The sequence below is a fragment of the Peromyscus maniculatus genome, chromosome 20 (genome assembly GCF_049852395.1).
Source record: "Peromyscus maniculatus bairdii isolate BWxNUB_F1_BW_parent chromosome 20, HU_Pman_BW_mat_3.1, whole genome shotgun sequence".
Taxonomy (NCBI): Eukaryota; Metazoa; Chordata; class Mammalia; order Rodentia; family Cricetidae; genus Peromyscus; species Peromyscus maniculatus.
Genome location: NC_134871.1, coordinates 53397448 through 53424099, shown reverse-complemented (window position 1 = coordinate 53424099; position 26652 = coordinate 53397448). Strand labels below are relative to the sequence as shown.

Here is a 26652-nt window from a genome sequence, read left to right as displayed (position 1 = left end):
CCGGCCTGGAGATTTCTCTGCTGGGGGTCTGGTCCTCTCTGCATGGGGGTTTCCTCTCTAGAGGAGGGGGTCCCCTCTGCCTGGGATGTTCTCTCTTTGGGGGATCCCTCTCTGCCTGGAGATTTCTCTGCTGGGGTTTTGGTCCTCTCTACCTGGAGAGGCCCACTTTGGGGTTGCTATCTCCCTGGGGGAGTCCTCTCTGGCACCTGAATGGAGGCTCTCCAAGCGCTGCCTTTGTCAGCCGCGCTCTGACGCGGACTTTGCCATCTCTGGCATCAGAAGCTTCTGGAGGTGAGGCTTCCCGGGCCCCGCGGCTCACCCTGGGTCCGCGCAGATGGCCCCGTTTCTGCTCCAGGGCGTGGGGGCCCTGCCCCTTGCCCCGATGACTGACAGGCGGCGGCTGCACCGACCCGGACGCACCTCTGCGGCAAGCGCGGGGCCTTGGCGCCCGACGTCACGGGGCGCGGCGTGCGTGGGTGCGGTCATGACGTCATGCCCGCGGAGCCCCGCGCCGGCGCCGTGACGTCACGCCCTGGAGCTGCGGGCCGGGCCGGGCGGCGGCATGGCGGAGAGCGAAGCGGAGACCCCGGGCACCCCGGGCGAGTTCGAGAGCAAGTACTTCGAGTTCCATGGCGTGCGGCTGCCGCCCTTCTGCCGCGGGAAGATGGAGGACATCGCCGACTTCCCGGTGCGGCCCAGCGACGTGTGGATCGTCACCTACCCTAAGTCTGGTAAGTCGGGAACCCTGTGCGGTGCCCGGCGCCGGCGCGGCTGTGTGACCTTGGGCAGGTCGCTCAACCTCTCTGTGCCCCGGTCCTGTCCGGTTCCCCGTGTGGTGCCGGCAGCGGGGGCGGCGGGCGCTCCTCCAGCATGGACTCTGTGGGGGATGGGACTGGCCTCTGTACCCTACCCCTGTATCCTTGTTTACGAGCTGCCTCTGTCACCAGGCGGGACCAGGGCACGCGGGTCCCCAGCAACCATGCAAGGTAGAGCTTTTAGGCAGAGGCTCAGAGAGGGGAGGAGGCTTGTCCAAGGTCACACAGCTGGGTTGGGATCTGAGCCACCCAGCCATCCAGGCCTGGTGTGGAGACAGGCGTGTGATGCCTTTTCTGGGGTCTGTAGGAGGAGCTCAGCTGGCTCTTCGGTTCGTTTGCTGTGCTTGGAGAGCGTCCTTGTGACTGCCGTCCTGCAGGTTCAGGGTAGTTGAGAAGGTGGCTGGCCATCACCCTGCTGTATCTGAGCGGGTGGTTACAGGAGAAAAATATAAGCAGTGTGTCCCCCAGGGTGGAGTCCCAGAGTCCCTAGGGCAGCTGCCCAGCATCCTCCCAGAGAGTGGTGGATGCTCTTAGGGCAGGGGTCGGGGTGCAAGGGCCTTGGGGCCAAGTCCAGGTGCAGGCACTGACCCACCACCGGGCATACAGCCCGCTGGGCTGTCTTGGAAGAGGCATGGCAGGAAACAGGCAGGGCTGGCTGAGGCTGGGACCACCTCACAGGCCTCATCCCAGCCCTAAGTCCCTGCTGGGTCTTGGCTAGGATCTGCTTTCAGAGAACTCTGTGTTAAGTCATCATACGGGACGCTCCACAGCTGGTTTGGGGGTTGTATCTGGTGTTGTCTCTTGGGCCAGTGCCTGGGATGAATCCAGGGCCTTGCGGCCTTATGATCAGTGCATGCCTGCCATTCAGCTGTGCTCCCAGCCTCTGGGCCGTACTTACGCGGGACTCGTGGGTGGACTGTCCCGCCACAAAGTATATGAATGTACACATGGGTAAAGAAAGATGCCAGCCCCCCTCCCGGACTCTGGGAATTGTGGGAGACTTGATCCTCAGAGCCCCTAGGGCCTGGGGGTGTGGCTGGGGTTGTGGGTTGTGGCGTAGCTGCTGGGGGAGGGCACAGAGGCATGAGTTACTGGAAGAGGGGCTCAGGGAGTGGCCAGGCTGGAGGCCCAGCCGTGAACTTGGGGAGCTGGTGGGTGTTAGAGAAACCCAATTCTGGGGCCTGGTGGGATCTGGGGAGCTTCCTGGACACTGCAGAGAGAAGTCAGATGGGAAACGTGTGGGGTGTGTGTGTGTGTGTGTGTGTGTGTGTGTGTCTGTCTGTCTGTCTGTCTGTCTGTGTGAATATTTTGAGACAAAGTCTGTCTGTGTACTCCAGGCTGGCCCTGAATTTTCGTTCTTCTGCTTAAGCCTTCCTGGCGCTGGGATTGTTGGGGTACACTATCACTGAAGTCACCCCACAGGTGCCATTTTTATTGTTGTTTGAGACAGGGTATCAGGTAGCACAGGCTGCCCTTGAACTTGTTATGTAGCTAAGGCTAGCCTTGAACTCTGGATCCTCCTGTGTCAGCCTCTCAAATGCTGGGGTTCCTGGAGTCCTCTACCACCACCCCTGGCTGGATGCTGGTTTTCCGTATAACAGACTCATCTGCTGCTGTGGGTGCCAATGCCGTGCCCAGAGTGTTTTTTGAGTGATGACATTGGGGTCACCCACCACACCACCCAGAGAGGAGCCACTGTCAGGGGTGAGCCTGGCTGTCCCCAGCCCTCCTGACACTTCCTGGACTCAGTGACTTCCAGGACTGGGAGTTTGGTCCTGGAGAGTGGCCCTCCATTAATCAGTTAGGGAATGACCTCAGTTGGGACAGAGTAGGAACCAGAACTAGAGAAAGTCTGTGGCCGTCTGCCCAGCCTACGGGGCCCTTGGAGAGACAGGGTGGATGTATCGCAGGCCCCTTGCCTCTGGGAGAGAGGTGGGCGTCACTGCCAGCTCTTCCCTGTACTTGGGGACTATTGCCAGTGTCCTTTAACCTGCACCTGCCTAAGGGAAGAGCGGCTCAGGGTTGAGGCCGGGTGCCTTCATGCATCAAGGAGCCATCCACCTCAGTGTCCACGAGCCCAGTCGCTGAAAGGGCAGAGTCTGCCGAGGAAGGCAGGTGGTGAGGACCTAGGTTTGATCTTAGTTTGGGGACGGCTCCCAGTCTGTCTAAGCTGGACTTGCAGCCACCTCATGTGTCTGTGGAGTGCCCAGGTTTACTCCAGGGGGTATAGACGAGCCATTCTACTCCCATCTCCTCCTGGCTTTGGGATGAACAACCGGCCTGGGGAGGCCATCACAGCGGTAGAAATGTAGAGAGCAGCCAGAAGTCTGTGTTGACCACAGTGGGTCACGTGGTTCGGCTAGTGTTATGGCCGAGCTGCACCCAGGCATCCTCTGTGCCTTCGTGAGGTCCCAGGTGTCCCCACTTGTCCTTCGCTCTTCCTTCAGGAGCACCTGCCCGATGTTTTCTGGTGCATGCTCTTTTGGGGGTGCATGCTGCACCCCACGGGGTCCTGCACTCTGCTAATGGCTGCAGGGTGGCATCTGCCACCTCCTGGGCAGCAGGGGTGTCCTCCACCTGAGTGAGTACCCACTCAGAGTGTTGCAGGCCCAGGAGATCGGCATCGTGAGGAAACTGAGACCCAGAGGAGTGGTTTGTGTCTTTCCTTCGCTCCTAGAGTCACTGGAGGGCCAGGCCGGGCATCCTCAATTGCTTTCTCTTGTGATAAAACTCTGAGCAAAGTAACCTGGGGGAGGAAAGGGTTTATTTGGCTTACAGTTGCAGATCCCAATCTATCATTGAGGGAAGTCAGGAATCTGAGACAGGAGCCTGCAGGTAGGAACCGTGGAACACTGCTTGCTGGCTCACTCTCGCTCATGCTATTAGCTAGTTTTTTTTTTTTTTTTTTTTTTTTTTTTTTACACAGCCTAGGACCAATTGTCTAGGGATGATGCTGCCCACAATAGACAGGGTGGGACCCCATATCAAGATCATCCTTCACAGACGCGCCCACAGGCCAGTGTGAGCTGGACAGTTTTGATGGAGACCTCCTCCGCTGCCTGTAGGCTGTGTTGAGTTAACAACTAGGGACAGAGCTCCAGGTTTTGGGGATTTCTGTAGTGTGGCAAGGTGGGGAGGGGGCCCAGTACAGCACAGCCACATGATGTTATCTCAACAGAAAGAGCAAGTCACACTTGGTGACTGGAGCTGCTACTTCCTCCTGGTGTCCAGTGGGGTTCTGGCCACCGAAAAGGATGCCCGATGGGTTTGGGACCACGTCCTGTCTCCCAGGCCAAGGGGAAGCTGAGCTTCCACATCACAGGTGGGGTGTGTCCCAGGGCTTCCTGTTCCCATCTCACCTTGGTTCAATTACCAGCTGGGAGAAGGGAGGGCCTCAGCAGCTAGCAGGGTGGGGGCTCCGTGAGGCAGATGGAACACAATGCAGACAGAGCTCTCCTTGTTCTAGAAACTTCTTAGGCTGGGCGGTGGTGGCGTATGCCTTTAATCCCAGCACTCGGGAGGCAGAGGCAGGCAGATCTCCGGGAGTTGGAGGCCAGCCTGAGCTACAGAGCGAGCTCCAGGAAAGGCGCAAAGCTACACAGAGAAACCCTGTCTCAAAAAACCCAAAAAAAAAAAAAAAAAAAAAAAGAAAAGAAAAGAAAAAGAAAGAAACTTCTCTGAACTGATCAGGAGTGATGGACAGCCCGGTGTCCATGTGGACAGTAGACAGTCTGGAAGATCAGGCTTGATTGGTTGACGATGAGGAGGTCACTTCCCCCTGCAGAGCCCTGGGAATCGGTGACTCGGTCACCCCACGAAGTTTCTTTGGGGTCGCTGACTCCAAAAGGCTGCGGATGTGGGGATGCAGGCCTAGGCCTTGTTAGCAGTGAGGGTCAGGTGGAAGGTGTACTTTGAGAGGTGAGGTTCTCAGCCTCGTCTGTCCTAGACAGGATGCCTGTCCCCTCCCCGAAGCCCCACACCAGAGGCTGGAGGAACATGGACACCAAGGAACTGACCTGTGTGATAGTAGAGACCCATGGGGACTAGCAATGACTGATCCTCGCTAGGGAAATAGGCAGGCTGGGCGACTTGTGTTCTGTCAGATTGCCTGTCCCTGTCTGCCCACCCGTCCTTTGTGTGTGTGTGTGTGTGCGTGCGCATGTGTGTCTGTGTCTGTTTCCCCTCCCCCCACATCTCACGGGTGCACACACACACACACACACCTGGGCCCCACCCCTTAGCTGCTTGCGAGTCCCAGTCCCACCTAGGAGGATCCTGGCTCCAGTAGTGAGGCTTTCTGTAGGGTGACAGAAACACACAAGCACTTAAGTGCAGGAAGAAGATGCTGAGAAGTGTCCTGAGTGTCCCCTCCCATGCCTTGATGGCTTCTGTCCTCAGTGTGTCCTCCATGCCTTCTCAAAAAAAGACGGATTGGTAGAAGTAGCACCTTGGGGCTCCAGGAAGTCTCGGGAGGGAAAGTCTTAGGAGTTGGGGCGGTTAAGTGTTGGGCTGCAGGGTCTAGCTGAGGAAATGGCCGTGAAGCAGAAGAAAAGTTTTATGAAACGAAGCCAAAGAGTAGGAAGGTAGGTGAATTCCAGGACCTTCCATGCATCTCGCCCTCGGACTCGGATCAGAGTGTCCCGCCAGCCACCACAGGGCATTGAGGCTTTGCCACCCAGGCGTTGGCCATGTCAGCGAAGTGAGCTGCGGATGGTGGCATCGGTCCACCAACACACAGAGCCTATGGAGGGTCTGGCCGTGTTCCCAACCGACAGCTGTTCTCCCTGTGGACTGAGTTTGTGGGGGTGCAGCAGGCGGGGAGCTCAGGGGCTCCCCCCTCCAGGCAGCATGGGAGGTCCCATCTTCTTTTGTGTGTTTCAAAGTGTCCCAGTGTGACGGTGGCCGCCGCAGCAACATCAAGTCCGGATGTCTTCCCTGCTCTCAAGTACTTGCAGAGGTTTGGCTCCAGCCCCTGGTGTGGCCTTAACTGCCACACTGCACTTGGTGACCCACGGGGAGACCGGCAACTCTATACCCTGCTCCTGAGGCCCAGGCTTGGTAGCTAGGAGACCCACACAGTATGTCATCCAGGAGCTAGCCCATCCCATTAGCCTGTTGCTGGATGCCATGGGACGTGAAGCTACACATGGTGTCCTCACGCATGGCTGTCCCAGCTCGGGGGTGCCCACGATCTGCATACTCGTGATTGCTCGGCCACTGAACAGCCTTGACCCGAGCAGATCATTTGCTGGCCTTTCCTGTGTCTTCTTTATTATTATTTTTTTTAATATAATAGCTTTACGTATTTGTAGAGAATTTCCTACATGTGTAAAATTTTTTTTGGTCATATCCATCTGGTTTTCCCCTCCCTATCCCCCTGGGCTTCTCAATACCTCCCCTTCCCGACTTCATGACTTAAAAAAAAAACCAAACACAAAAACCCACTGAGTCTAATTAGTGCTGCCCATGTGTGTCTGAGTGGCTGGCAGGTAAATAGCTGCTTTTGGCTCCCATGGGTGGTGTTCCTGGCGTGAATACACCGTGGAGGTAAGGGTGGACTTGTGGATGGAGGTGGTTTTGAAATACAGCTCAGGTCGGTTTGGACTGAAGTCGGGATGGGGCACATTAAAAATAGACCATAAAGATGACCCAAGAGAGACTCATTTCAGGGCCTTTCTGGGAAGCTAGCTGAGGCTGAGTGGACAGTGCTCATCAGGAGGGACAGACAGGCTGGCCTCACCAGGGTCTGTGGCCTTGGCACTTCCTGGCCTTTCATTTGTCAGTGTGTGTGTGTGTGTGTGTGTGTGTGTGTGTGTGTGTGTGTGTTTGACCTTCCTACTCCAGCTAGGGCCTAGGGCCCTCCCTGTGTGGCTACTTCTGTGTTACTTCATGCTGGCCACTTCCTCCCTGGTGGATTTGCTCCCTGGTGCCGCCGCCGCCGCCGCCGCCGCCGCCGCCGCCGCCCCCTGTCCATCCTGCCTCATCAGCATGTGAACTGTGGCGGGGGGCCCTTGAAGAATGGATGGACCATTGAAGCAAACTGGCTTTCTGGCTCCAGCTAAGATCTGGATGTGGTGTGCGGCTCCTGGGCTGTTGGCACAGCAGGCATAGCATGGAGGACAGGGCAGCTGATGACAGGCCTTTGTTGATGGGTGACATCTGACATGTAGGAGAAGGAGGCAGGGAGAAAGGGCTCTTACAGAGGAGCCACCTCTGCTGCTGGCCTGGTGGGATGTGTGCGTTATCCACAAGGCCTGGCCTCCTGGGGGTGGGGCTGCATGAGGTTACCCAGGGAAGGGCAGAAAGCCCAATGTGAAAGGGACAGTGTGTTCATCTGTGTGTCCCTCTCTTCTTTGAGTTCATGGGAGGTTGGCCTAGCTTTCTGGACAGTTCCTGCTCCCAGTACCCTGGGAAGGTACAGGGGCTGGACAACTGCAGCCATGTCTGCCCGCCTCCCTTGGCTCCTGGCTGGCTGTTGGTTGGCTGGCCTGCCTGGCCCTGGGGCCCCAGCTTGGACTGTGTGCCCAGCAGAGCCCAGCAGAGTCCAGGCAGCACGCCGCGTGTATCTTAGGCACAGGGATTGGGGTGCTGTGGGTGCCGCCAGGCTCGGCATGGTGGGAGCGGGGGTACAGATGGCAGCATGTGTTCTGAGTGATTCTGGGGCTTCTGAGAAGGCAGGCTTTAGGGGAGGAGGCGCTGGATCTGGATGAGAGGCTGAGTTCGTGAGGAGGGAACAAGGGAGAGGGGAGGCGAAGGCTGGACTCTGGTGCCCGGGCCTTGTTGTGAACCATGGGACATTGTGGAGGCGACTGAGGTTGGGGACAAATGGGCCTGGGTCCGGGTCTGAGGGAGGGGATGGTCCCCAGATTCAGCAGGGGACCCATCCGTGTCACGCTGCTCTGGGAAGATGGGGGTTTACTCTCAGATCTTTAGCCCCGTGGGCCACTGTCCCCTAATGGGTTCCTCTCTGCATTGCGTGACTCGTGTGTGGGCTCAGGTCTGGCCTTGGCCTTGGCCGTCTCCTGGTGTCTTAGGGAGCAGGCTGCACACAGAGCCGGCTGCTGCAGGCAGAGGTGGTTTCTGTCTCTGTGTGAACCCAGCTTCCACCCCTCCTCCCCCCATGAGGTGCAGTGAGATATCTGAGATGCTGGTCTCCTTTGTGTCTCTGAGTGAGTGACCACCTCACGTGGTCCCTGGTCTCTCTTCTCGCCGCAGCTCATTTTGCAAAGGGACAACCAGAGTCACACCATGGTGCTGTTGGTCCTGGGTCCTCCCCACGTTGGATATTGCATGTTCATCCTCCTTTGCCACTGTGTCCCACAGTGTAAATATCAGTGTGTTTTCAGGACTTGTGTGTTTCATGAATGGCAAATCCAGGAATGATCTGGTATATGCCTATTGGCTTGTTTCCCTCCATGTGTTCCCGGAGCATGGGTGGCATGGGTGCTTAGTTTAGTGGACAGTGGGCGGATGAAGGAATCAGTTGGCAGCTCAGGTCATACCTGTCCCCTCTGAGCTTAGTCACTCATGAATCCAACGGAGAGGTCAGCCCCTGGAAGCCTCAGTTGAGAGTGGTCCCCACCATGGTCTGTGAGTGGCAGCTACATCCTGCTTGCTTTCCCAGCTGTCCCGCCCCAATGAACGCCGAGGAAAGCTGCAGGCTGGGCACTAGCAGCTGTGGTAGGCTGAGGCCTCACGCTCAGTCCGGGCCTCTCTTGGTCTCTGTCCAGGGCTCCTCTTGCTCGCTGAGCCCTGTGTCCGCTTCTCAAGCAGCAGGAGTTGTGTTGGCTGTGAGGGTGGCCCAGTGGCCCCTCTGAGCACCCTTCCCTTCCTCTCCACCCAGGTACAAGCCTGCTGCAGGAGGTGGTCTACCTGGTGAGCCAGGGCGCCGACCCTGATGAGATTGGCCTGATGAACATTGATGAGCAGTTGCCAGTTCTGGAGTACCCACAGCCGGGTCTGGACATCATCAAGGTACCTGTGTGACCCCTTCCTCCACAGTTACACCTGCCCAGTGACAGTGGCTTCTCAAGAAGGCTCCTGGGTGCTCATGGGAACAACTGAGGGCCTCCAGGAAGTTCTAGCTAGCCAGGAAGAGAAATTGACAGGTCTGAGTGAGTCCTTAATTCAGCCTGAGTCCTTAAGGACCTTGGGACCTGTCAAGTACAGATGACTGATGTCAGTTTCAGGGAGTCTACGAGGCAGGGAGGAAATGTTTGGTCACGGACTGAGGGACTACCAGTGGGAAAGAAGGCCTCAGCCCCCTCCCTCATCTGTCACGGGAGCTGGGATGAACATGTTTGAATAAAATCCTTGGAATCAAAAATGAAATTATCTGGGTGTGGTGGCTTCTACCTATTGCCCCAGAACTGGGGTGGCTGAGACAGGAGGATTACAGGAGTTTGAAGCCAGTCTGGGCTGTATGATGAGATCCTGTCTGCATCTGGACCTTTCTTTCCATCCCATCCCTGGCTGCCTCTGTAGTTCAGGCCTTGCAGAGTGCCCTCCTCTCCTATTTGCTTTTCCGCTCGATGAGCACTCGGGGACTATATCTCTGAGAGGCTCGGCCACATGTCACGGCAGCAGACCCCTCCTGCTCTTGGGGAGCTTGTTCCTGACTGGACCTGGCACCCGGAGGTCACCCTCCGGTCTGCAGTTCGTGCCGGGTCACGTGGGCTCCTCCACAGGAAGGGCTGGGAGTGCCCAGTGTCTCTGCTCCACACACCCCACATGCTGGTGCTGCCCCTGGTACAGTAGTGAGCTGACACTTCCCACCTCAGGGCGGGAAGTCGTGATGGTTACAGAGCTGGGGACAGAGGATCAGGAGGCAGCAGCCGTCCGAGGAATTTCCAGAAGGAAGAGAGGAGCGGAGGGCTGGATGGACACCAAGCCTCGTGGTCCAAGGGGAAGCGGACAGGAGGAGAGCCTCTGAGCAGAGGACAAGAGGGAAAGCTGCTGTCCATGGTCCCCTGGGCTGCTGTGGGATCAGAACGGAGGGTAGCTGGAAGCTTTAAAATTAGACACCCCCATGTTCTCACAGGCACTATTTTATGCCCATGTTTTGGGTTTCTGCTGTCCCACAGACCCTTCCTCATTCTTAGCCACTCAAACCAAATCCCTGTCTGTAAGGGATCGACCCCTCATTACAACTCCTGGGATCCAGCCATCTGTGAGTCATGTCCAGACGGCTCAAATGGGTAGTTGGTTAGAGCAGGTACTAAGTCCTGCTTGGTCAGGATCCTTCCAGAGTGGTTAGAAAGGCCCTGGGAGGGAAGGAGTGTGTGTGTGTGCACATGTCTGTGTGTGTGTGTGTGTGTGTGTGTGTGTGTGTGTGTGTGTGTGCGCGCGCGCGCGTGCGTCCACACACACATGCGAATATCACAGTCGTGTGTCTCTCTCTGCAGGAACTGACGTCTCCTAGGCTCATCAAGAGCCACCTCCCCTACCGCTTCCTGCCCTCTGACCTCCACAATGGGGACTCCAAGGTAACTTATCCCCATCTCCCATCCCCCGCTTCCTCATTAAGAATCCTAGGCTTCTGACACCACTGCAGGTACCTCTCCCCCTGGCCCAGGGACCACCTTGGATCGTGACTGTAGTCCTTCCTCCGTGCTTACCTCTCCCATTGGAGGACGGTGCTTCCTGTTCTTGTCTCTGTCCCCAGTCCTGAAGTTCCCAGGCCACCAGCCCTCACCAGGGCGCCTGTTTCCTACTGATTACAGTTGTGCCCTGATAAAGCAGTACAGTAAGACAATCACATGCTTATCCCGCATACTCAGCCCATGGGCCAGAGCAGCACATCCGTGCTGGGAACGAGCAAGGGGACCCCTGGCTAGGGAGGGAGTGACCCCATCGTTGTACCCGCAGGTCATCTACATGGCTCGCAACCCCAAGGACCTGGTTGTGTCTTATTATCAGTTCCACCGCTCACTGCGGACCATGAGCTACCGAGGCACCTTCCAGGAGTTCTGTCGGCGGTTCATGAACGACAAATGTAAGTGCCCGTGGGTGTGAGCTCTAACCTCGCACATACCGGCCGGTGCCGGGGCGTTCCTGGAAGGCGCGGCGTGTGATGGCACCTCACTTGCACCCGTGCAGATGGGGCTTACGTTATTACCACGTGGCGGAGGTGGCGAGGCTGGGGAGCCGTGGATCTTAGCGGTGGTGCGCAGCAGTGCAGATTCTGAGACTTCCGAGTCCTGCCCGCCACCCCCCCTCCCCCCACCACCACCATGAGGGTTCTCCAGATAACTCCTCACCTGTCCTTCCTGCCTGGGTTCTTAATGAGGTGAGAATGAAAGCTGTGAACTCAGAGGCCCAGATCTCGATGCTGTGAATGGTAGATACCAATGTGAAGGCTGCTACTGGGTGTGAATCATCACGTGGGCTGGAGGACTTCAGAGGCCTGGCAAGGGACAGGGAACAGCACTTGGGGAGCAGGGTGTGCTGGGCTGAATGCTATGTATACTTCCTGTTGGCTCCTTCCCGACCCGGGAGGAGGAGCAGGGCCTGGCCACTCGACCCCACTGGTCTTCTAGGAAGTCAGGGACCACAGTAGGAAGCAGCTCCATCTCCCATCTCTGTCTTTCTTCACCCCACAGGCCACCTGTCCCCTTGGAGCCATTGTCCCACTTCCCCCGAGTCACCCCCACATCTCTGTGGGTCTTGTGGCTGGCGAGGGACTGTGTGGTGTGCACCCAGTCATAGGAAATGGCTTATATCACGCTTCCATTAGTCTGCACTGAGACTGTCCTAGCCCTGGGTCTCAAAACTCACTGACTGCTCTGTGTGGCTCATCCAGGGATCCTGCAGGGAGGCTGTGAGGCATGGTGGGAATAGAGGGTGTACCGGTGAAACCTCAAGCGCAGCAGGCCTCGGGGCAGCCTCCATGAGCTTCCTGCTCAGGCAGTGGTGCACACAAGGCCCCAGAGAATGGGCTGGGCTGCAGCAGGCACACTGGGCTGCCTGCAGTCGGAAACCCACAGGGGCCAGAGGCCCTCAGCGATCCGTTTCCTTCTGTTAAACATGGTTTCAGCTGTGCCCTGTGCCCAGGGCTGGGTCACATGTGTGGTGGGGGAATGGCATCACCTGTTCCCCAGGGTCCCTGAGCCTGCCGCAGGTCCCACCCAGCTTCTTTCCCTGTGTACTATTGGGGTGTCCCTTGCAGTCTTCCAGGTGTGCCCCCTTCTGCTCACGGTATCGTACCTTCTTGTCATGGCACCCATTCTTGCTCCCACAGGTATGTGGGAACAGCACCGTAGTGACAGCAGGGATCTGTCACATTCAGCCTGGTGTACTCTCAGCCAGAGCTGTGAAAATCTGCCCTGACCTGGGCTTCCCTGTTCACAGTGCAAAGCCTCAGAGGTCAAGGCCATGCGCTCTGGCCTGCATCCTTCTCAAAGCGTGTGGCTTGGGTGCTCAAGTACCTTCCTCTACTCTTAGCCACTCAGTGACCACAACATGGTCCCTTTCCTCCCTGCCCAAGGCTCAAAAGAAAGTGGCAGCTAAGAGAAGGATCATTTTTTTTTTTAATTATTTCATAGCCTGGATGGTGGCATGGGGCTGTCATCCCAGCTACTTGGGGACTAAGGCAGGAAGCATGCAGGCTCAGGGCCTGCCTGGGCTACAGAGTGAATTCAAGGGTAGCCTGGTCAACTTAATGAGACCTTGTCTCAAAATGAAAGGTAGGAAGAAGGCTGGAGATGCAGGCATACTTGCCTAGCATGTCGGACCCTGGGTTTGGTGTCCCCAGTCCTGGACAGAGCAGAGGTAGCATGTCAGGCCCTGGGTTTGGTGTCCCCAGTCTGGACAGAGCAGAGGTAGCATGTCAGGTCCTGGGTTTGGTGTCCCCAGTCCTGGACAGAGCAGAGGACGGAGCAGGGTCGCAGGCACTGTGGGAAAGATCTGCATGAGAATGGTGGTGGCCTGAGACTCCAGGGCTGAGGTTAAGTGATGCCCAGGTCAAGTGACATGCTATGTGGAACCTCTGGACAGGGTCCCTGATGGAGTATTGTGGCGCTCTATGGACAGTCTCCCCATGACACAAGTACATGGGGGAATCTGTGGACAGGGTCACCTGACAGATGCTGTGTTGGCAATGGTCTGTGGACAGACACTGCCCTGTGCAGTGTGAGGAGTACTCCAAAGGCGCCATATTACTGGGTGGGGGCTGTGCTGTGCTATACTCTCCTGCCAGCCCTGGGTAAGTGGCTGTATGGTCTCAGCAGAGTGAGGTGCAGAGAGAAGCAGGGGGTCATGGCAGGGCCCTTTCTCTGGAGGCTTGGCTCCCACCCGCACACGCGCATCTCTTTCCTCTGTGGCCCCAGGTACAGAGGCAATGAGGTGCTCTTGTTATCCCTGTTAGCAGTCAGCATGCCTTCCTTTGTTCATGGTCCTGGCTGGCCTTTCTTGTGCAGCGTCTTTGTGACCCAATGGGGTCCAGGCCATCTAGGAGTCCTGTGCCTTCTCCGGCAGTGGGGAAGAATTCTCCCCTTGCTTTTCTAGGCTATTTGCCTTCCTCCTACCCCAGGACTTCATCTGCCTGAACTCAGCTTCAGCTGAGCACATGGATCCAGAGATCAGGGTCCAGGCCCCGTTGTAACCTGACACTCGGTTCTGTGTAAAGTGAACACGTTTTCTAAGGGGCGTTTACAGAGGTCATCCAGGGGTGTCTCAGGAGGGTGTGCCTGTGCAGGTCCACTGTGCCCCAGTACAGCACGACTCCTTACCCGTGGAGCTTGCAGGTAGCCTGGAAGGTGGAGCCCCATTCCTGCCCCTGCATCTCATCTGGTTGGTCCCTTCCTGTTGCTCAGCGGAGTTAGAGTACCACCTCTGTATAGCATCTCCCTGAGTCCTGCTCTGGGACCCCCGTGGTACAAAGGCCCTCCCAGGACTGCACAGCTCGGCCAGAGAGTGGGAGCACATTGGAACTCGTCACTAGGAGTGCCATGCTATCGTTTGCAGACGGGGCTGAGCTCTCTCACCCTGGCCAAGGGCCCAGCCGAGACCTGGGGTTCTGACCAGGCAGGGCCATGCTGAGTGAGGCACATGTTGCCTGTGTGACAGCGCAGGGCTCCCATCTGTCTTTTTAGATGGCAAGTTTCACTGAGAATGCCTGGAGTCGACCAGGAGTCACGGGGCAGGACCTTGTTCTGGAGCTGTCTTAGAGCTTCCCACACTCCAACCTGCCCCTGCTTGTCTCTTTGCCCTGACTTCTCTGACCATTGGCACTAGCGTACACACCATGTCCTCATAGCCTCAAAGCCCTTGTCAGGTCCTCAGGGCATCCATACGTGTGCTGGGTAGGGGCGAAGGAGCGTCAGCGGGAGCAGGAGGGGTGAGGGCCTTCAATGGTTTCTTCCTTCTAGGAGACCCTGCAGTTTCCTTCACAGCAACTGGGCAGGAGCAGGGCATCCTGTGGGGGCAAGATCGCCTGCACAGTTCCCTCCCCATCTGTATGTACCCCTTTTTCCCTGTTTCCGCAGTGGGCTACGGCTCCTGGTTTGAGCACGTTCAGGAGTTCTGGGAACATCGCATGGATGCAAATGTGCTTTTCCTCAAGTATGAAGACATGCACCGGGTGAGTAGCTGGAGAGATGCGGTCCATCAAGGGAGACGCTGTCCCTGGTTTTGGAGCTGTCCGTGGTGCTGGGACTCTGTGCTGCTAGAACCAAGTGGAGGCATGGCCGGGTTATGCAGAGCCAGAAGGCCACAGAGGGTGGCATGGGCGGGGGGGGGGGGGGGGGGGGATCTGCACAATTCCTTCCACGTCTTACCCTTATCATGCCCAGAGATGCATGTGGGCCACAGAGAAGGCTTGGGCTCTAGTCCCTAGTCCAGCACATGGCCTCTATCTGGACAGGCTGATCCCCAGGACAAGTTCCAGACTGGCTCACTGTGGTGTGATGTTGGGGAAAGCCAAGAAACAGGACCTTAGCAACAGGAGCAGGGACCTCTGCCACTCGGTTGTGCTGTCTCAGTACCATCACCTTGGTGACCGTGTGAGGCAGTGTGCGGGCAAAGCTGAGTCCCTCTGCATCAGCTTTTAGGATGCGTGTGACCTTGCATATTAGCCTGGGGTACTCCAGGAAGGAGGTTAGCATTGGCTGGTGTGGACTCGAAGCCTTGTTCTGCATCAGCTTTTAGGATGCATGTGACCTTGCATAGTGTAGCCTGGGGTACTCCAGGAAGGAGGTTAGCATTGGCTGGTGTGGATTCGAAGCCTTGTTCTGTACAGACTCTGATGAGTGTGGTTGTAGAGGTGGGGAACGCTCAATATATGTGTGTATCAAGTGTCCTGGTAGCTGTATGTCTCCCAGGATCTGCATTGCCATCCATGCATGGGTGTAGTGATGTTTCTCTCGCTGTCTCTGTCTCTGTCTCTGCTCTCTCTGGCTTTGGAGACAGTTTCTCTGGGTAGCCCTGGCTGTCCTGGAACTCACTCTGTAGTCCAGGCTGTCCTTGAACTCAGAGATCCACCTGGCTCTGCCTCCCGAGTGCTGGGATTAAAGGCGTGTGGTTTCTTTCTTAAAACTGGCCTTGACCGCTCTCCCTCCCCGTGTGTCACTGTTATCTTCACCTCCCTGCCAGCCCCTTCCCCTCTTGCCCCACCGTCCCCACGCTGTGCTGTCATGGTCCCCAGTGATCCCCTCCTTTGCTACAGTAAGCGAGGGTCGTTGGGTTCCCGTCACCTAGCCTTCTAATGACATGACCCCTCCCTTCCTTCTCTGACTGCCAAGTTGCCACCCTCATCTCCCATCACCCCCTTTTCTCAGATTTAGTGTGTGTGTGTGTGTGTGTGTGTGTGTGTGTGTGTGTGTGTGTGTCTTAGCCTGAATGTATGTGTGTGCACCATGTGCACGCCGGTGCCCAAAGTGGTCAGAAGAAGGTATTGGGTCCCCTGGAGCTGGAGTTAGGAGTGGTTGTGAGGCACCATGTGTGTGCTGGGAACCAAACTTGGGTCCTTTGCAAGAGAACCAAGTGCTTTTAACGGCTGAGCCGTCTGTCCAGCTGTGTGCCCTTTTCCTAGCTGCAGATGACCACACACCACAGGCCTCGGTCCTGGCCCTGTCGGCCATCTTTTCTTCTCTTCGCTCCCCTGCAGTCTCATTGATGCCAGGTTAGGAGCACTGGGGCCACCATGCACAGAGCTGTCTGTGGAGGCACCAAGACACATGTCCATGTGGTCGTCCAAGGGAGACTGAAGACTCGGGGCACCCAAGCCAGCCTCTGACCCTGACCCTGAGGGCCTCAGCAGTCCCTGTCTTAGTTCATGACGGGCCGCTCTGCCTTGCTCAGGTGGAATTCATTCTCTCTCCTCTCCCTCTCCCTCTCCCTCTCCCTCTCCCTCTCCCTCTCCCTCTCCCTCCCCATCTCCCTCCCCCCTCCCCCTCTCCCTCCCCCCTCCCCCTCCCCCCCCTCTCTTCCCGAGACAGGGTTTCTCTGTGTAGTTTTGGTGCCTGTCCTTGATCTCACTCTGTAGCCCAGGCTGGCCTCGAACTCACAGAGATCCGCCTGGCTCTGCCTCCCAAGTGTTGGGATTAAAGGCATGCGCCGCCACTACCCAGCCAGGTGGAATTCTCTTATTTGTCCCAATGTCTCTTTCACACTGTGTGTCTGTGTCCCAAGTCCCATCGGCTCTGTCCTTAAGTCCTCACACTTCCCCAACCATTTGTGCCCAGGTCTGTCTGTCTTTCTGTCCCTGCCTACATCTTTCCAGCCCGTTACTGAGGCGTAATCCCAGACTTGACTCCTGGTTCCCTCCCCAGCCTCGCCATCAGGTCCTCGTCACAGCAGCTGTGCCTGCTGGAGCTCAAATGAATTATCACTTCTCTTTCACAGCCCCTGTGGCTGTGGGTGATCGCCAAGACCTATGCAGTGGTTCCCTAGTCCCTGGATACATTGTTCCCCCGACCACCGCCACCACCTTGTTATTGCTTAAACTGGCCCCTCCAGTGTCTATTTCAGGCTGGTGCGTTTGCTCCCTCCGTCTAGAATGTTCTTCAGAGATCTATGTAGGTTGCCTTCTCATCTGCTCATAGGCCACCTTGTCAGTGGCTGCCCTATCCCTCCTTTGTATGTGTGTTCATGTGTTCAGATGAACAGCATGTGTCAGGCTCTCAGCCATTGCTTTCCGGGTTATAGAGGGACCTGCAGGGTGGAGACATCTACCCACCTTTCCACAAGGAGACTGAGAGTACCACAAGGCACCGAGAGCCCCAAAGCCTGTGCAGGCCCCTTGCTGGAGCAGGGGAAGCCGCTTCCTCACAGTGCAGTCCCTAAGGGTGCACAGGTCTGGGCCACAGGGAGCCAGGCCCAGATGTCCTCTGAACCAGGTGGACCAGGGCCAAGCCATGCTGCCCGCTGTGTCAGGAATGTGATGGTGAGTGGGAGGGGCTGGAACAGAGGTCAGACAGACTGGAGGTGGTGTTAGAGAGGGAGCCGAACATGACTTTGGAAATCTGATCGGGAATGTGCTGAGGACTCTGGGTGGAGGGGAGGAGCTTATAAAGGGGCCCCTGGTGATGATGGCTCCTGAGCATGGGGAGTTGTGGCAGTGTGGTGTCCACCATCTCCTAGTACCCCGTCCTAGATGCCCCTTCTGAGTGACCCGAGGTTGGGCTTGTGCATTTAGGGCTCATGAGTACCGGAAAACCTGCTGCAGCAGAGGTAGAGAGAAGTGCCGTGGAGCTTGTCTTCACAGAGGGTGCCCACCTCCTGGTGGGACCCAGCTGTCCTGCTGGGGAAACTCCGGGGGCACAGTGGGCACCAGGCAGACAGCCTCACTGACTGCTGGTGGCTGAGACTCTTAGGGTAGTGAGCCCACAGCCATGGGAAGATTCCAGATAGCCTGGCGGTGGAGGTAGCCAGAGAATCGCAGGAGGATGAGGGGATTTTAGCTCGCACTTTCAGAGGATTTTGTCCATGGTCTGTTTGTTGATTCTGACCCTGTGGTGGGGTGGAGACATGCTGCTGCAGGAGCAGATTACCTCATGGAGATCCGGAAGCCAAGAGGGGTCAGAGGTTGGGGATTCCTCTCAAAGGTCGGCCCCCTGGCGACTACTTCCCCCAGCTAGGCCAGGCCTCCAAAGGTTTCTTTTGCTTTCTAAAACAGTTTTACCAGCTTGGGACTAAGCTCCAGCACCTGGGCCTGTGGGGCATCTTTTAATCAAACACATGGCTATTGTCTGCTTTTTAAAAGTCATTTTTATTGTTTATTATGGATATGTGCTTACTGGCTGAGCATCTCTCCAGCCCCTGCTCCTACCTTTTAGATTCCATCAGCATCACCCTGAGGACAAAGCTTGTAACCGGAGTTCCCTGAGGGGATACTGTAGCATGAATCTTAAAAGTTCTTATTAATAAAATCAAACCCGGAGCCAGGTATTGGGGTGAACTGGAAGCTCAGAGAGACAGAACAAGCCACAGCTAACCTCACCTGGTTAACTTCTCAGCTGATCTTGTTTCCTCAGACTGGAAGCCTCTGTGTCCTCATATCCGAATGGTTCTCAGCTGAACTGTGCTGCTCAAACCCTAAAAGCTTAACCAGCCAAATGTTTAACCAGGTCAAATGCTTCTAGTTTCTGGTCCTCACGCCTTATAAACCTTTCTGCTTTCTACCACCACTCCCTGGGATTAAAGGCTCACTTTCTGGGATTAAAGGCATGAGTCACAATGCCTGGCTGTTTCCAATGTGGCCTTGAACTCACAGAGACCCAGAGGGATTTCTGTCTCTGGAATGCTAGGATTAAAGGTGTGAGTGCCACCATTTTCTAGCCTTTGTATCTAGTGGCTGTTCTGTCTCTGACCCCAGATAAGTTTATTAGGGTGCACAATATTTTGGGGAACACAATACCACCACAGGATACCCTCAACCATACCCAGCCACTGAAGTCAGTTGCTTTAGTGTCTAATCTAATTGATGAGACATTGTTGATTTTTCCAGAAACCTCACCTGTAGTTAGGGATGTCTTTGATGGGGATTAGGGACCTGAAATTACTTTTGTTTGTTTGTTTGTTGTTAGTTTTTGAGACAAGGTTTCTCTGTGTAGCCCTGGCTGTCCTGGATCTTGCTCTGTAGACCAGACTGACCTCGAACTCAGAGATCCACCTGCCTCTGCCTCCCAAGTGCTGGGATTAAAGGTGAGCACTATCACCACCCAGTTTTCATTTAAAATTTTTATTTTATGCGTATGGATGTTTTGACTGCATCTATGTCTGTGTCCCATGAGCATGCAGTACCCACAGGCACCAAAAGAGTGTATCAGATTCCCTGGGACTGGAGTTAGGCAGTTGTAAGCCATCATGTGGGTGCTGGGAATTGAACCTGGGTCCTCTGGAAGAGCCCCAAGCTCTTTTAACTACTGAACTTACTGTAGGAAACTAGCTATGAGTGAGGATCTGCATTTCCAGATTGTGGACTAGGCAGACACTCTCTTGTCTTGGTGTTAGAGGCAGAGCTGGGTGTTCTCCATGGCCCCACTTTCCGTGTGTGTGTGTGTGTGTGTGTGTGTGTGTGTGTGTGTGTGTGTGTGTGTACACTTGTGAGGATGTGTTTTATGTGTGTGAGTGGAGGTATGTGCATTGCACTGTGAATTTGGCGGATAGATGACAACCTTGGGTTCTTGCTGCTTTCCACCTTTTGCTTGAGACAGGGTTTCTTGTTCTCTGTGGCTCATGCCAGTCTGGCTTGCCCATGAGCTTGCAGGGATTCTCCTGCCTGGGGTGCCCATCTCTGTGTAGGAGCACTGGCATTGCAGGCGCGTGCTATTCCTGCATCCAGCTTTAATCAGATCTGGGCTCTGACCTCAGGTCCTTACACTTGTACAGCGAATGCTTTCCTCTCTGGGCTACCTCTCCCTTACAGCTTCAGCTGCCTCACTGCTGCCAGTCCTGTCTTGTGGCTTGTGCCCAGGTGCCCCAAGTAAGACCCCCCACTCTTCCTCCTCACAGTCACCCTGAGGGGTAATCTCTCACTAATGAGGGTCCCGGTAATGACAGATGACTGGCCAGCACTCTAGTTTCTGGTTATGGGTGGAAAGTGCAGCTCAGATGAGTGAGGTGTGCAGTTAAGTTGGGCCTGGTAACCATCCAACAGTCTCCTTTCACATGTGGCCAGACGCAGAAGCCGCCCACCTTCCAAGGAGGGTGCTGTAGGGATGCCGAGCTGCCTGGAGCAAAGCAGTCCTACAGAGCACCTCTGCCATCTATCTTATTTCCTGCAGCCCTTTCCTTGGGTGGTTTCTTCTGAGGGCCAGGTCTACCCATTAAATGCCAGGGCTAGCAGAAGTGGGTTCTTCTTTCCTTTGGCGCTTGCTCGGACGCCTGTTGTTCCCACATCCCACTGTGCTAGTCCTGTGCACGGGACCTTGGGGTTCTGGTTCCTTGAGAGACGAAGAAGACAGGGGTGGGAACGCCAGGATCAAGGCTGCGAGGTGGGTGGGTGCTGCAGGAATCCACGGAGGCGCGGACACATCCACCCCAGCCTGTTAAACACATTAGCTAAGCAGTGTGTGCCACAGCCTTGCACAGCTTTAGGGATCGACCTAACGGGGGTGATGGGAAATGGAGAAATGACAGACACACATACAGAAAATCTGGGCTTGGGTGGGACATGCACTCCGACGGTGATGCGCTAGCAGCAGCTGGGGAACTCATTGGGTTTATTGCTGAACAAGGAATCAGGTTTAGCTCATCTTGGTAGGGGGGGCTCTGTAGGGATGCCGTCTCAGGACGTAAACATCGAGGAGGAAGGAAGTGGGGAGGAAGATGTACATATGTCAGCATCCACATACGGGCCAGGGGAAGGCTTTGCTGTTCCCATGGGTCTGAGGCATTGGGGTCCTTGACGTGTCTGTGCTCATGTTAACAATCAGAACTTCTTCCCATACCAGTGTCTAACTGGGACCTCCTGAGGCTTTCAGGTGCTAATTTCCTTCTGGAGAGGAAACAGCCTCCAGCATTTTCCTGATGCTTGGCCAAGGCAGTTGCCAGCAGGCTTTCAGGGATTTGGGAGTGATGGTCGAGGGGATCGCACTGGGAACAGGAGGCGCCTCAGCGTTTCTTAGGGAGCATGGCGGCTGTAGGGAACGGTGGTGTGCCTGCTCCAGCTGCATTCGGCCTTCTGTTGTTGGCATTGTGGGGCCTGTACATGGCCCTTTGTCCAGTCAGAAATGTAATAGGACTTACTTTCCCCGGTCCACCTTCCCGTAGATGAGGTGGGTAGGGCACAGGCCACCGGGGGCACTCGTGGGTGCAGAGGACTCCAGAAGCGAGGTGGCAGCTAAATCTTGCCAGTGATGGGTATTCTTTGCTGTTGGTCAATGAGCCACCGCTCTGACATCCTTTGATTTGTATCCCCACACCTCCCTCCTCTTCCCAGAGCCATGGGTTCAAATCCAAGACTTGCAGGTTTTGAGATGCCGAGTACCCCTGTCAGCATCACCTCCTGGCTGATCGCCCGGACTGGTCGTCTTGCGTGCTGAGGAAGGAAGCCATGAGTGCAGTTTCCAGCTCAACCCTGTGCCCTGGGTGCTGCCTCTGATGGCCTGCTCCGCTCTCTGCCCTTGTCTTCCAGGACCTGGTGACCATGGTGGAGCAGCTGGCCAGATTCCTGGGTGTGTCCTGTGACAAGGCCCAGCTGGAGTCGTTGATCGAGCATTGCCACCAGCTGGTGGACCAGTGTTGCAACGCGGAGGCCCTGCCTGTGGGCCGGGGTACGTGTCCCCTCCCCCCTCCTCCCCACTCAGGTAGTCCCTGTCCACCTAGGACGCTCCGGACTAATTTCCTGCTGGGCAGCAGCACTTGCTGGCCAGTGCCTGTTGAGGGCACAGTGCTTCAGGAGTAGGGCATGCCCTGTCCGCTTGCCCACATGGTGTTACAGTTCAAGGGGGCAGGCAGCATCTACTGGGGCTGGCTTAGGCTCTGCGCAAGGTGTGCTCGTGCAGCGCACTCTCACTGGCTCAAGTCAGGTGCCCACAGAGCAGACCCAAGGCAGGGTGGTGGTGCCGGGTGTTTCGCAATACAGGGCAGACCACTGATTTAGCAGCCTTCCTTTTGGGTGGCTCTGAGTGGTGAGCTGTGGTGGACAGGAAGATGGCTCCCACGTGAGGAGATGTCCTTTTCCCTCTCCGACCCAGAGGATGCTGGCCAAGGGAGGGGCTTCTGGGTTTCAAGTGGCACAGATAACAAATGAGCCAGCCTGAGGGCAGCCAAGCGTGGGTAGTCAAGAGTCAGGGCACTGTGGAGGCGGCCCAGATGGAGGAGGGACACATAGGTAGCAGGAGGCAGTGGGTGGGCAGGAACACTTTGGGGACAATATTCCAGAGAGGAGTCATCCGAGGGCCACTGAGTCAGCTCCTCAGCTCTTCAGGGCACGTGTGAGCGGCTGCTCGTGGGGCAGCTCAGGTATTGAAGTTGCAGGATGTCTCAGAGCGGTGGCCATGTTCCAGAAATCCCCTCCGGGTAAGTACGGTCTAGGCTTGAGGCCAGCTGCCAGCAGTGTGAACTGGAAACTTTGAGAGGGTGAGGAGCCGGGAGGGAAGATCTTAGAACTTTGGGTGGTGGCCAAGGCGGGGAGAGAATCAGCTGGGCTCTGATTGCAGCCTGGCTGCCTCCAGGAATGTGTCTTCTGTCAGCCGTGGAGCAGCGGTGACTTCTAAGGCTTTGCTCTGCATCCCAGCTGCTAGGGGCCAAAGGCAGCTGCTAAGGGTCAGGTGCACAGGACCTTGCTGGAGAAGGCCTAACCAAAACTCTGCCCCTCCGGAGAGCAGCTCACCCACCGCATCATCCCCTGTCCCGTGTTTCCTGGCTGCATCTTCAGAGGCACTTATTATTTCGAGTTTATTTGCCATTCTTCAGTTTTGCTTTCATCATATTTTGTTAACCCTGTCTGTGACCCGCCTCCTCAGCCCCCCCCCCCATTTGGTTTGCATGTGGTTGGTGTATGTGTGGTCTGCGCAGAGGGCGCCGGGTCACGTGCCCTCCGCCGCCGCCGGCGCCGAGCGCCCACACACTCCTTCAGAGGCGTTTGCGCTGTCACTGTTGGCCTTGGTTTTGCTTTATTTCAGTTCTGTGGTTTTGTTTTCTTTTAGCACATTGCCTCTTTACTCAGAAGATCGCCTTGAGGTGGCGAGGATGCAGGGGCTCGGGGAGCCGACTGCATTGCATAAATTTGGTTCATGTCACAGCATAAATTGTCTTGATTCCAAATCCTAAACCAGGTGGGTGACTCCTCTCTGACAAGCTCTCAGCTGGGGAAAAAAAAAAAAAGATTGTGAAAAACTATATTTATAGTGTGGTTGGTCTAGAAGCTTCTAATTTGGTCCCTTTGGTATCATTAGAGGGTGGTAAGAACGATTTTTATTTTACTTTTCCAACACAGACAGATGATGCCTCATTACCAAAGAGAAAGTCCTGATGTGTCAGGAGTTTTAGCCCAGCTGTGGCTGCAGATCTGAAGTCCTGCTGGGACAGATGCTGAGGTTAAGACCCGAGCAAGGCTATTGCTGGAGATGACCAGCGTTCTGACTTCAGAACTGCGCCGCCCCCCCCCCCCCCCAGCAATTCCCACTTGTTTAAAAGCACAAAGTCAACACACAGACCTCACTGCTCCTGTAGATGGGAGGTTTGGAATACAAACTCCTAATCCCACCCTCCCCACCCCCACCCCCAGACAGGGACAGCAGCTGGGGTTGTGGGGAGACGCACATGGACTTGAGGTATGGAATTCTTGTGTGTGTCACGGGCTCTGTATCCAGCCTGGAAAGCGAGCTTATGCCATGGATGTTTCATTCATTTTTAAGCCTTCCCCAACTCTTTTTGAGCTTAGGCTTCTAGAAAATTCCGCCCTTGATGGCTTCAGGAGAGCTTCCTACTGGCACTTGGGATGATTTTGTTTGTTTGTTTTGTTTTGTTTTTTTTTTACTTTTTCAAATTTTCCAGAGGCAACCATTGTGCCAACAGCAGTTGGTGCTGTGGAGCTGTGAGTTAAGGACTCCTTAGAGCACTGTCCTCAGCCCACAGTGCCTCCTCTCTGGAAGGTTTATGGCGGGAGCATCTGTTGTGGTAGGTGCCGGGAGCTAACCTGGAGCAAAGAGGTGGAGTCCCTCTTGGTCACAGGTGTGGGTCTGTGTGATGGCTGGTGCGTAGTTGACAGAAGGTGGCCAGGTAGCCGTAGGAAAGCTTCCCTCCAGACTTAGGGAAATCCCAACACAAACAGGACTCATGCCGTCTAGCTCGGCTGGCCCCTCCCACTCAGCAGGCCAAGTTTAGAGGGGCCTAGGCACAGATCTGGAAATTTCCGGATCCATTCCCAAGGCTTCCTTTTGTCCAGAAACTGGTGGCTACAGCCAGCTCTCTGTGGTCTGTGTTGCAGGAAGAGTCGGGCTATGGAAAGACATCTTCACCGTCTCCATGAATGAGAAGTTTGACCTAGTGTATAAACAGAAGATGGGGAAGTGTGACCTCACGTTTGACTTTTATTTATAATATCAGAAACCGCGAACTTGCATGCTCACGGTCCCCAGACGCTCTACTAGCTAAAAAAAAAAAAAAAGTCCTGTTTGCGTTCATTTATTCCTTGCTGGACACACTCTGGAAGCTGCGTGGAAACAGCAGGGGACGAGCCCAGTGGAGAGAGCGAGGAGTGTGATGATGCTGTCCACAGCAGCCGCCTGGCCTGTAGCACTTGGGTTTCCACGTCGTGGCCACGCCACACACGCAGGCAGCGAGACTGTCTGCCCTGTACCCCATGTTATTCACTGTATTTTATAGCGCTTTTCACCGGAAATCTAAATAAATCTCTGTCAACCAAATGCAAGTCCATTTCCGTGGGAGAGCAGGAACAAACTGTGCCAGGATGGTAGGAAGCTCTCAGGGTTCACTGTAATTTTTGTAGTCTTTTTTTCTAGGCACAGCCATCCCACCTTGTTCTGAGATCAGAGGATGGGTTGGGATCACATGGGTTGGGTGGGTGGGGAGCTGGATAGGTAGGTCTAGCCTGTGGTCTAGCCAGTCTTCCAGAACCATCATGACACCAAGCCAGGGCCTGTCCCAGGCCGTTTTTTAGAAACACCTCCAGGACGCAGCTCTCTGAGCCTAGAACAGAAGAGCCCAAGCAAAGTTCCTGGAGGGAGGCTGGCCCGGGGCTGCAGATGGCATCTGAAGGCATTGATGGTGCGTCAAGAGTGCCCACAGACACCAGAATTGGTGTCTACCATAGCCTTCTCTTTGTTCCCCAAGGCAGTGACTGACACACTCCCGCGGGCAAGAGATGTGACATCGCACGGTTTTAAAATCCTGAGTTGCTGTCATGAATGTCCCCGCTGTGCCGACCCTCTCACCTAAGGGACCTAGCCTGCAGGTTGATTGCTCTCCATGCAGATAGGATTGGCAAAGCCCGCCCACCCGAGTGGGCACCTCTATCCTCAGAGTGTCTGAGGGAGCAATGCCACACACACACACACACACACACACACACACACACACACACACACACCTACCCCTGCTGTCTTCTGGCTCAAATTTGGCCCAAGTGATGGCCAGATGAGAAGTGGACCAGCAGATTGCCACTGGGGACTAACTGGCTCTGGTCTTTACCAGGCTAGGAAGAGCCCAGCGTGCTGGTGGGAGGCTCTGGCTGTAGAAGGGGCCCGCCGTGGGTGGTTCTCTGAAGCAGGTCTGGTTGCCGCTGGCGTTACCTCTGTCCAGGGAGAAGCTTGTGTGGGCCGGGTGCATGACTCTGTGAGCTGGGCATGGCAGCGTTTTTTTCCTGTGTGTCTGGGAAGGAAGGCTGCTTTCTGTGAAATTTTGTTTCTATTTTTCTATTTTTAGTACTGTATGGATGTTCTGGAGCCACACATGGTACTCTGTGCTTGCTTGCATCTTTAATAAAAGACACCTCCCTGCTTGTGTGGTGTGTATCCTGGGTGGGGAAGGGCCCCTGTGCATTCTCCTCGGAGGAGTGTGAGGCCCATCCTTGCCCCATCCCCCGGGAATGGCTACAGAGGGAAATAGCCTGGGGTGGCTTCTGATGATAAAACAAATTCTGCCTGTGCAAACTTTAGTGAAGGCTGAAGCCCATCTACTACTTCAAAGACCTTTGGCCTGGAAGTGAAAGGAAGAGTAAAGGGAGAAGAAGAAACTGGGGGAGGGATTTTGGTGTTCTGTGGATCTCTTCTACTTCCGAAGTCTACCTGCCTCTGGCTCCAGCTCAGGGCATCATGGTGGGATGGAGACTGACCTGGTCCAGCTCTTCCTGGCTGTTTTCCCCAGTCCTGTGTGGGGCAAGTCTGGGCACCATTTCCTCTGTAGAGAGGGAGAGCCCAGGGTGAATGCGGACTCCGGTTAGTAATCTTGTGTCCCCTTAGTCATTTCCAAACTGGACACACATCAGAGAGCCCAGAGGACACAGGGTGATGGACTCCTTTGCCTGCTCTACCTATAACTCCTCAGCTTAGGCAGGGACCTCAGCGTTGCTGTGTACCAAGTGCTGTGCTAGGCAGCAAGAAGACCCTGCCTCCTGGAGCTTTAGTTAGAGTCAGAAAGAGTCAGGGAGGCTCAGGGCTAGTTCAGGATCAGGATTGCTGTCATGGACCATTGAGATCGAGGTTGCTCAGTAGGTAAAGCCTATGCTGTTCAAACATTAAGATCTGAGTTCAAATCCCTAGCAGTACATGAATGAGGCCACCTGTAATCCTCAGCACTCGGGAGGCAGAGACAGGATTCACAGAAAAAGCTAGACTTGCCTGTATTGGTGAGCTTTAGGCTCAGTGAGAGATTGCCTTAATATAGATGGTGGTGAGCAAGCAAAGAGAACACGTACTGTAAACCTCTGGCC

General features: G+C 55.5%; 1 protein-coding gene across 3 annotated transcripts; it reads left to right on the top strand.

Moving 5' to 3' along the window:
* Positions 1–448: 448 nt before the first annotated feature.
* Sult4a1 (sulfotransferase family 4A member 1) lies at positions 449–25722 on the top strand. 3 transcript variants are annotated; one of them, XM_076556458.1, is made up of 7 exons: positions 449–731; positions 8659–8789; positions 10220–10300; positions 10683–10809; positions 14300–14394; positions 21391–21529; positions 22907–23107. In XM_076556458.1, exons 1-7 carry the CDS (start codon positions 563–565, stop codon positions 23005–23007), a joined length of 843 nt encoding a protein of 280 aa, XP_076412573.1. In that variant the 5' UTR covers positions 449–562; the 3' UTR covers positions 23008–23107. The 3 variants fall into 3 exon arrangements, with proteins under 3 accessions (XP_076412573.1, XP_076412571.1, XP_076412572.1); XM_076556456.1 differs by lacking the exon at positions 22907–23107 and adding an exon at positions 24190–25722 and having other exon boundaries at positions 479–731; XM_076556457.1 differs by lacking the exons at positions 449–731; positions 22907–23107 and adding exons at positions 871–986; positions 24190–25722.
* Positions 25723–26652: the final 930 nt, after the last annotated feature.